The sequence below is a fragment of the Wyeomyia smithii genome, unplaced genomic scaffold (genome assembly GCF_029784165.1).
Source record: "Wyeomyia smithii strain HCP4-BCI-WySm-NY-G18 unplaced genomic scaffold, ASM2978416v1 HiC_scaffold_70, whole genome shotgun sequence".
NCBI lineage: Eukaryota > Metazoa > Arthropoda > Insecta > Diptera > Culicidae > Wyeomyia > Wyeomyia smithii.
Window position 1 is genome coordinate 12,384 of NW_026599211.1, and position 10,257 is coordinate 22,640.

The 10,257-nt window shown below is 37.1% G+C and overlaps 1 protein-coding gene across 1 annotated transcript; it reads right to left on the minus strand.

Annotated features, from left to right (window-relative positions):
* Positions 1 to 3,058: 3,058 nt before the first annotated feature.
* LOC129733788 (headcase protein-like) lies at positions 3,059 to 5,791 on the minus strand (the record flags this gene model as incomplete). Its single annotated transcript, XM_055695304.1, has 1 exon — positions 3,059 to 5,791. A coding segment is annotated over exon 1 (998 nt), but the record flags the coding sequence as incomplete, so codon positions are not given.
* Between the last annotated feature and the right edge of the window lie 4,466 nt (positions 5,792 to 10,257).

Sequence of the window (10,257 nt, forward strand, 5' to 3'; positions counted from 1 at the left end):
GGATTAATTTTCCGTGAGAGAGAATAAAAGTTGTAATACTGAAACCTACTTTCTAACCATGAAAAGATAATCTCTCTGTAAAACTGTCCACTTTTTCTAATAGTGCCTCACATATTGTTACAAAAGATATGAACTTTGTTTCAAGATTTATGAAAAACTAAAAACTAAATGCAGTTTTCTTCTTACGCTTCAATATCCACACAAAAAATTAACCAAAATTCTTTTCACATTTCCTTACAAAATATGAGCCACACATTCAAAGGTTAACGAATAAACTGAAAACATCGAAGAGGCTTGCGAAGTCGAGTTACGCAAACATAGAAGAAAAAAGAATAAAAGTTGTAGAACAAAATTTAACTGTGCTGTTATTCACACTTAAAAAATGTCCAAAATTTCCAGCAGAAAAATACCAAGGGAAATTGGCTCTTCAGTGCAAAACTTTTTAGAGAATTATTAATATTTTAAATCTTGGTATCGAAGTTTCATTCACATCTAAAACTGTCGAGATAATAATCGCTTCGTTTTGAGCTGAAAATGTTATTTCCTGATTGATTAGCATCAAGAAATTGTGGCGATTGATGCACAATTTTTCAAACAAAAACACATGAAAATTGGTTCTTCAGTGCAGTACTTCTCATGAAAAAATAAAAACTGTACTCTAAAACATATCAATTTTTACAGGTTTAAAGAAAAAAAATTTTCACGTATCCTGAGTGCCTGTTATCGTGTCTGTTATATTTTTTAGACTTGAACCTCTGCGACCATTGTTTCAAATTATTGTGGTAGTGTCAGTTGTTACAATCAATGCTGTTAGTTGATTTACCTTGAATCTTGAACCTTGCAGAAAATTTTACGAATCACGAATTTTTGTTACACGCAAAGCTTTTAACAAATTTACACTTTAAATTGGGATTGGTTGCAGATTAGTTTACGCCGATGATTTAAAAATTTACTTGACGATTCGCACCATCGAGGATTGTTATCATCTACAATCACTTTTAAATACCTTTGTGACGTGGTGTAAACTAAACTCGCTAATTCTAAGTATTGCTAAATGTGAAGTGATAACCTTTCACCGCATTGAACGGCCAATACTTTTTGATTATGCTGTCGACGGAGAAGTGCTGCGCAGAGTAGATTACGTCAACGACCTTGGAGTTATACTTGACAGAAAGCTGACCTTCGATAGTCACCGTACTGCAATTATTTCGAAAGCAAGTCGGCAATTAGGATTCATCGCAAAAATTGGACGTGACTTCAAGGATCCCCATTGTCTAAAAGCTTTATACTGCTCACTTGTACGACCCCTAGTAGAAAACGTAAGTGTGGTTTGGAGTCCGCACCAGCTTTCATGGAACCTGCGCCTCGAGCGTATACAGAGACGTTTCGTCCGATTGGCCCTGAAAGAACTACCTTGGCGTGATCCTACGAATCTGCTACCCTACCCGGATCGTTGCCGCCTGCTTGGACTAGACACTCTAGAGCACCGCCGCAAAGTACAACAGGCTGTATGCATTGCCAAGATTCTAAACGCTGAACTGGATTCCCCGAAGTTGCTGTCATTGATGAATTTCCGTGCATCTCAACGTATGCTGAGGCCCTCTTCGATGCTTTTGAACCAATTCCATCGCACGAACTATGGTTATTATGAACCTGTTGCCTTTTGTGTGAGAACATTCACGAGTGTCGAGCATCTTTTTGATTTTGGTGTGCCTAGTCATATTTTTAAACGTAGGTTAACTAATTCTAGTTACTTTTAATGATTATCCTTTTTCATTAAGACTTTATGTCAGATGATGCACTTAGAAATAAACAAACAAATAAACAAATAAACAAACAAACTATTTTTTGTAAACTCAGCAAACTTTTCAGCTCTAAATCATGCACGTTTTTGCGCAAATTTAAGTCAGGACGAAAAATTAGGAAAAATTTAAGTCAGGACATAAAATTGAACTCCATCCATAAAGGCGTCGTACACAAATTACGTAACGCATGAAGGGGGGTTGAGTCTGCGTTACTTATTGTTACGTAGGGGGGAGGGGGTAGTAGAGACAGTTACGTAACTGTGATGTTAGCTCGAAATTGAAAATTTCGGAGGGGGGTCAGGCTGATCAGCGTTACGTAAATATAGCATGTTTCTACAACTTGTTTTATAAGGCGATGTTGCAGTAAGTATAAACAGTTTAAAGTTCATTGACTCGATACATTCTTCGTTCACTTTTGCATTGCGACCAGATGGAATCTAATTGTTGAAGTGATCAATTATGTTCATAACATACGGGTCATGGATGCAAACGATATAATCATCAGCTCTCTTCTAAAATCTCCGTTTATATTCAAAAAAAAAATCCAACGGAACGATTCTAATGCAGAGAAGAACTAGTTTGCTCAACATCTAAAAATTTCAAATTATTCGTTAAAATATTTCTTGAGTTACTATATACATCGCAGACGTTACATAAAAAAGAAGCGTTACTTGCTACAACCCCTCGAACCTCAACGCTGTATTCAGGAAACTAGCGTAATTTTTCCACGCAATCGGTGTTAAATTTTATCTGAATTGTTTGTCCCGTACAGGTTTGAGGATTTTATCGCAGAGAGGTACTTTTCTTTGACTTCTTCTCTTTTTTAAGGTTTCTTATAAGTTTAGAGTTCACTGACTCGATACATTCTTCGTTCTTTCTTGCATTGCGACTAAATGGAATCGGTTTGTTGAAGTGATCAATTACGGGTCATGAATTTGAACGTTATAATCATCAGCTCGTAATTATCAAAAGATTTGAAAGTCACTATTGGCGTCCACAATGGTAAAGTCTCTGATTATATCGGCGATACACTCCAGGGCCCCTAAATAGATAAGATTGTAACGCAAAAGTAAGCCAAAATAACATGAAAAATAATAAAAACGGTGATTAATTACCAATTGCTCATGGGGCATGAAACTGAATGCTACTTTTTTACCGATTAATATTTCTTTTTTCCAAAACACCTTAGTGGCACTAAGCACTAACAACTTTTCCCCTTAAAAAATCCCGTAAAAAATCAAACAATCACTCACCTGACTCGCTCGGAGTAGATTTCCACCTTCGTTTTCGGCGTCAGCGGCATCTTGGCGAGGGCCGCAGCCGTGGCAGCCACCGACGGACCACCGGCACCGAGTCCACTGTGGACCGGTGAAATGCTCTGGCAGTCGCTGCCGGCTCCGGACGTTGTGGACGCCACCGAACTGGCCGGCGGTGTGCTCGAGCCGTTGCTGGACGAGGACAAACTGTTGGTCCTGTTGCGTCCCATTGTCTGCTGCGGGTGCTGCTGGTGCTGTTGTTGTTGTTGTTGCTGCAGTGGACCCCCGACGCCGGCCGTATTCAGAAGCAATGAGGTAGCGAAATGGTCTACCAATTTTAGCGGATTTAACAGTGCGGCCGGCGAGGGCGACTGATGGTTGGGACCGTGCGAATTGGGACTGTTGGATGAACTGCTCGAGTGGCTGCCGGGGCTAGTTGAGATCGCTAGGCTGGGCTTCTGGTTCTGGCGATTCTTTTTCTTCTTCTTTTTGCTGGAATCTTCGTCCAACCGAGTCGAGCTGAACAGCGATGCGGGTGGGATCCAGTCCAGATCCTTGCGGAGATGACCGCGACCGCATCGGCAGGTGCAAGCTTTGAATACCAAATCGTACCCTTTCTTGGTCCACAGATTCTGCTGTCGCTGCTTTTCCGACCAGGACCGGGCCCGGCCTATCGACTTTAGATAGTTCAGCACACTTTCCTCCCAGTGATCGAAGCACTCCCGATGCATATACTGACCGAACGAGCAGTTTTCATTGTTACAAATCACCCGAACGCAATCGCGGAGATCTTCTAGATTGATTGCTCCGTAGTCCACGGGTGAGCTTTTCAGACAGTCCCCGGTAGGAACGCAACAGCGGGTCATGTGAGCTCCCTCACTGCCAGACCCATCGGCCGACTGGGAACTCTCGAAACCATGATCCGAATCACCGAGAGCCCCGAACAGGTCCAGGCCAGTCGTGCCTGGACCCACGGTTCCCCGTCGAGGTGCCATCAGGAGCAACGGATGGTATGGGTGTAACGCTAAGGTATCAATTTTCGTAGCTTTTCTGGAGGTCCCCCGGTTTCACGGGCGGAACACTCACTCACGGGAAGAAGGAGGAAAGTTATAGTTGATAATGTTCGAAAAATGAAACGAAAAGTCACTAAACAACCCGAAATTCACTTGTTCATGTCCTATTCTCGGATGTCATAAAAAGTGGAATCGTTTCTAGTGATGACTCTACTCTGGTTCTTCTCTTATTTATTGTCAGTCACACTGTACAAAACTCCTTTCTCGCCATCCTGCGCTGCACTACACTGCACTCTGCTTCGCACTGTTCCGGAATTACGAAAAAACACGGCACACGGATCAAAAACTTCCCATTCGTAGTTCAAGTACACTTGGCCTAGTTTTGTTTATTTCATCGGATTCTCACAACATTACTTTTCTCGCTGCAACTTTCGCAGTACGGAGGAACGACAAAAAATCCGCTTGCTAATGTTCTCCTCTCTCTCGTGTTGGCAGTCACTTTGGGGCAGCCAACAAATTCGTCGTGCGATGTGGATAACGGTGGAAAAAATCGCTGATTCGACGGAGATCCCTGAGAGCTAACACGGCAACGACGACCAACAACACAACACGCCAAAGAAAAATCGTAAGCGAAAAACGTGAAAAATCGTTATCACTGTGGTGTCGGACTTTGGCATTTGTTTTTTCCCGTGTTCTGCACCGAAACTGTATATAATTTTCCGGCCCAGCCCCGGGGTGACGAACGAGAAAGTAAAAAACCGGATCTATTTTTAAGTTTTAAATTTTCGCCTTGGCAGCTCACAAATTCTGCAATGTTCTGTTCGCGATTTTTTCCCTGCTGGATTTCGGTCCAGAAAAAGAAAAACAAAAAAAAAACTCACTCTATAATCAACTTCCTTCTTATAAACAACAATTTCGGCAGCCAAACTGTGCGCTACTTTCTCTCTTCACACCGTCTCTCGGGCTGCTGTCACAGCTCGGAAGCTACCAAAAAGGCCTTTTTCCTTTCCTTCAATATTTTTTTTTTCGTAGAAAAAAGGTAACAACGCGCGGCCTTCACTTCAGCGACGATGACGACGTAAACGCGAGGCCTATTTTCACTTTCACAGTAGAGTTCTCTTCTCACCCTCCGTTTCGATTATCGGAGGCTCTTCACACTGTTGACCACAAAGTGGATAAACCTTCTTTCTTCCTTTTTTGCCTTGTTCTCTCGCGCGCGCGGTCTTGCCTGTAGCAAACACACTTCCTTCCTGCACAGCGTTTCAAAACACACTGCCAAATGCGAAACTTTGACCGAGCCTGTCGACTTGCGACTGACTGACTGCTGCGGTGTTCCCTGTTCTGTCGATTTCGGAATCGGGAAGCGCACACACGGGGTTTCCACTGCTTGAGGCCACCACGGGCGGTTGGTTCCGAAGGGGAAGCAGCAAGAACGGCTGCCTCTCGCTCTCACCCACTTCCTTTTTCCTTTCTGCTTGCCGTGTCAAAACCCGGCGCAAACACACGCTCACATAACACTCTCACTAGCGCGCCGGTTGCTGCTGCTGCTGCAGCTTCTATGCTTCATGCGTCCGTCTCTCACGTAACACGCGCCTCCAGCACCTATGCTTCTTCTATGATGCGGTTGTTCTTCAGTTTGGTCTCTCTGTCACTGCCACTGCCACTGCCACTGTGTGCCTGTGGTTCGTTCTATAGCGGCGTTGTATACTATAGGGTACACTCTACGTTCTGACTCGGTAAAAAGCGAAAACGCAACTGAAAATACTACGATCGATGCGGGATGTGTATATAGTTATAGGGTAACGTCACGCCGCTCTCGCTCTCGGTGCGGATGAATCACTCGCACACTCGCTGCTGCTGCTACCGTATCCGCGGCGTATCCTCGCTGTGTGTGCGGCGGCAACGTACGCTCGACACTCGGGTGTAACGTCAATGTATACATAGCCAGCAGCAGCCGGGTTGTTGGTTGATTGGTAAGCGAACTCACGAATGTGCTTTCTTTTTCGCTCTCTCACTCTCTTGCCTGTTATGCTCTCGCAGTGAAAACGCGATGCAGGCCGCATTGAAGCCGGTTCGGTTGTGTCGTCGCACGCCGCGTGTACGATAGAAAAAGTTTGAATGGGAGAAGAAGCGCTCACTCACTACTCATTGCACCGGCATCACTATGACTTTGAGTGCATGAGCGGAAGGGCAACGCGGTGAGACGAGAGGACAAGTACCTACGAGAGATTCATATTTAGCATGTGCACCGGGCGGGTGGTAGCAGAAATATCCTGTGGGAGGTTGTTCGTGGAGTCGAGAGCAGCAGGAAGACAAAAGCTTTCTTCCTTTATCGGCTTCGACGGGGAATGTTCTATGTATTCACTTGCAGCGTGCGGGAGGACGAAGGGGGAAGTATACCAACCCGAGTGTTAGTGTGTGCGCCGTGGTACGGCGGATATGCAAGGAGCTTTGGGGCGGAGTGAAGGGCGGACAACCGATGTTGCGATGGGTGGGGTGGAAGTTTCACTTCCCTTTCCGCAATGCTAGGCAAGCAGTTATTGGCATTGGAATGACGCGGAAATTTCGGGTTCTATTGCGAGGAAGATTTTCAGAACGGGTATTTTCAACATGAATGATTATATGAGAATGGTTTTTAAATGTAATTCGACGATTGTCAGGAGTACGATTAGAGTCGAAAATGGTGCATTAAATTATTGCAAAATATCCTGGGAAAAGATACTGTCGAATTTACACATTATTTTCAATTCTCTTTGTAAGTTTTTCTTATCACTTCTCATAACCAGGCGCAGATTGTCTATTATTCATGTACCCGTATCTGAAAAACTAAATGTTCGAGGGTTTTTAAATAAAACAACCCTTAAATAAAAACTTTAAAAGCGTTGTAGGGTGAAATGCCCTTACTAAAAAATGCTCTTAGCATTGAATCGAGAACAGAAACAGAATGTAAATTAAAAAACGGAGCGGAGTGAAACACAGAAAACAGAAAACACGATGACATAAAAAAGTAAAGCTCATGAATACAGAAAACGGATAACACAAACAAGAACAAAAGCTAGAATAAAAATTAAAATCAGAAAGCCGAAAATATGAAAACAAATTAATATAAAACTTAAAAGATATACACATAAAACAGAAAACAAATAACACAAAATGCGAAATTGAATTAAGGACAGGAAACAGAAAATATATAGCACAAAAAAACGAATAAAAATAAAACACTACACAAAATATATAAAACATTATGAAATTATGAAAACATGCATGCGAGTATGAAACATAAAATAAATAACAAAACACAAAAAAACGGAAAACAAGGAATTAAAACGGGAAGTAAAAATAGGAAACAGAAAATGAAGGCTGTGAACATGAAACGTAAAACAAGAAATAAAAGAAGAAAATAGAAAATATAAACTGAAAAACGAGATACGGAAAACAAGAAAACAGAAAAAAATAAAAATGAAATGAGAAAACGGAGAACAAAACGAAGACAGTGGAAGAAATAGAAAACAAAAAAAAAGGAGAATATAAAAGGGAACTAGAGGTAAAAATGTTAAACAAAAGAGTACGAAAGTGGAAAACAGCAAACAAAGAGCAGAGAAAAATAGAACAGGTAATAGAAATTTAACAGCGGAAACAGAAAATGAGAAAAAATTAGAAAAAAAAACAGAAAAGAAGATAAAAAAAATCTAAAGAAAAATAAAATGAGAAAATAAAAATTTGAGACAAACAACAGAGGAGGCAAAATAAAACACAGAAATCAGAAAATAAAACAAAAAACAGAAACTTGAATCAAACGGAGCAGAGCGAAAGAGCGATAAACGGAAAACATAAAAAAATCAGAAAGCTGAAAACTTATGAGAAAAAACCGAACACATGATAACAAATTAATATAAAACACAAAAGATGAATCCATTAAACAGTAAACAAACAGCAAAAAATGCGAAACAAAATTGAGGGCAGAAAAAGGAAAACATGTAACAAAAAAGAAAACAAATCAAAATAAAAAATACAAAACAAATAGAAAACACCAAAAAAACGTTAACGTGAACGTGAAAACATGCATGCGAATATAAAACACAAAATAATTAACAAAAAAAAAACATAAAAACGATAAATAATGGTTAACCCAGCGGGAAAAAAAGGAAACAGAAAACAAAGGCAGAGAACACGAAACGGAAAACAAGAATTAAAAGTAAAAGAACAGAAAATAAAAACCGAAAAATAAGATATGGACAACAGAAATTGGAAAAAAAGCGAAATAGCCATATAACAGGAAACAAACAATGAAGTTGAAAACAACAAATGAAAAAGAAGACGAGAAAGGTAAGAGAACGAAAATCAGAAAATAGAAACTGGAACCAAAACACATGGAAGGCAAAATAAAACTGCGAATAAGAAAACAAAAACAGAAAACGGTTGCAAGGAAAGAGAAAACAAAAATAAGAAAGAGGAAACAGAATCCAGTAAACAAAGCAACAGATGAGCGAATCCAGAAAACCAGAAATAGACATCAAAAATGAAAAATCGGAAATCAAAAACAAAAAACTACCGAAAACAATGAACATAGAACGAGATAAATACAGAGAAATCGAAAACAGAAAACGAAAACCAGAAAAAATAACATAAAAAATGGAAATTATGAAATAGAAAAAGAGCAAAAAAATATAGAACAGAAAAAAGTAGAAAACGAAAAAATTGAAAACACAAATCTGATAACAGAAAATAAAACTTTTTTATTAGGAATAAAAAAATAAGAAAAATACAATAGAAAACGATAACAATACAATCGAGAAACACAGAAAAAGGAAAAAATTATATATGAAAAACAGGAAATATAAACAACACTTGATTCTAATTTCTGCAGACAAAGCTTACTAGGAACCTAAATAAGAGCACAGTTTACAAAAATAATAGAAAAACATAGAAAAATAACACAGAAGACAGAAAATATGAAACAAAGAGTAGAGAACAAAAACGAAGAGAAATCAGAAAACAAAAATTAGAAAATAGAAAGAAGGAAAAATAAAAAAAAAGGAAAATAGAAAAAAAATAGGATATAGAAAAAAGAAAAAAGAAATAGAAATAGAAATAGAAATAGAAAATAGAAAATAGAGAATAGAAATAGAAAATAGAAAATAGAAAATAGAAAATAGAAAATAGAAATAGAAAATAGAAAATAGAAAATAGAAAATAGAAATAGAAAATAGAAAATAGAAAATAGAAAATAGAAAATAGAAATGAAAATAGAAAATAGAAAATAGAAAATAGAAAATAGAAAATAGAAAATAGAAAATAGAAAATAGAAAATAGAAAATAGAAAATAGAAAATAGAAAATAGAAAATAGAAAATAGAAATAGAAAATAGAAAATAGAAAATAGAAAATAGAAAATAGAAAATAGAAAATAGAAAATAGAAAATAGAAATAGAAAATAGAAAATAGAAAATAGAAAATAGAAAATAGAAAATAGAAAATAGAAATAGAAAATAGAAAATAGAAAATAGAAAATAGAAAATAGAAAATAGAAAATAGAAAATAGAAAATAGAAAATAGAAAATAGAAAATAGAAAATAGAAAATAGAAAATAGAAAATAGAAAATAGAAAATAGAAAATAGAAATAGAAAATAGAAATAGAAAATAGAAAATAGAAAATAGAAAATAGAAAATAGAAAATAGAAAATAGAAAATAGAAAATAGAAAATAGAAAATAGAAATAGAAAATAGAAAATAGAAATAGGAAAATAGAAAATAGAAAATAGAAAATAGAAAATAGAAAATAGAAAATAGAAAATAGAAAATAGAAAATAGAAAATAGAAAATAGAAAATAGAAAATAGAAAATAGAAAATAGAAAATAGAAAATAGAAAATAGAAAATAGAAATATAGAAAATAGAAAATAGAAAATAGAAAATAGAAATATAGAAAATAGAAAATAGAAAATAGAAAATAGAAAATAGAAAATAGAAAATAGAAAAATAGAAAATAAAATAGAAAATATGAAATAGAAAATAGAAAATAGAAAATAGAAAATAGAAAATAGAAAATAGAAAATAGAAAATAGAAAATAGAAAATAGAAAATAGAAAATAGAAAATAGAAAATAGAACATAGAAAATAGAAAATAGAAAATAGAAAATAGAAAATAGAAAATAGAAAATAGAAAATAGAAAATAGAAAATAG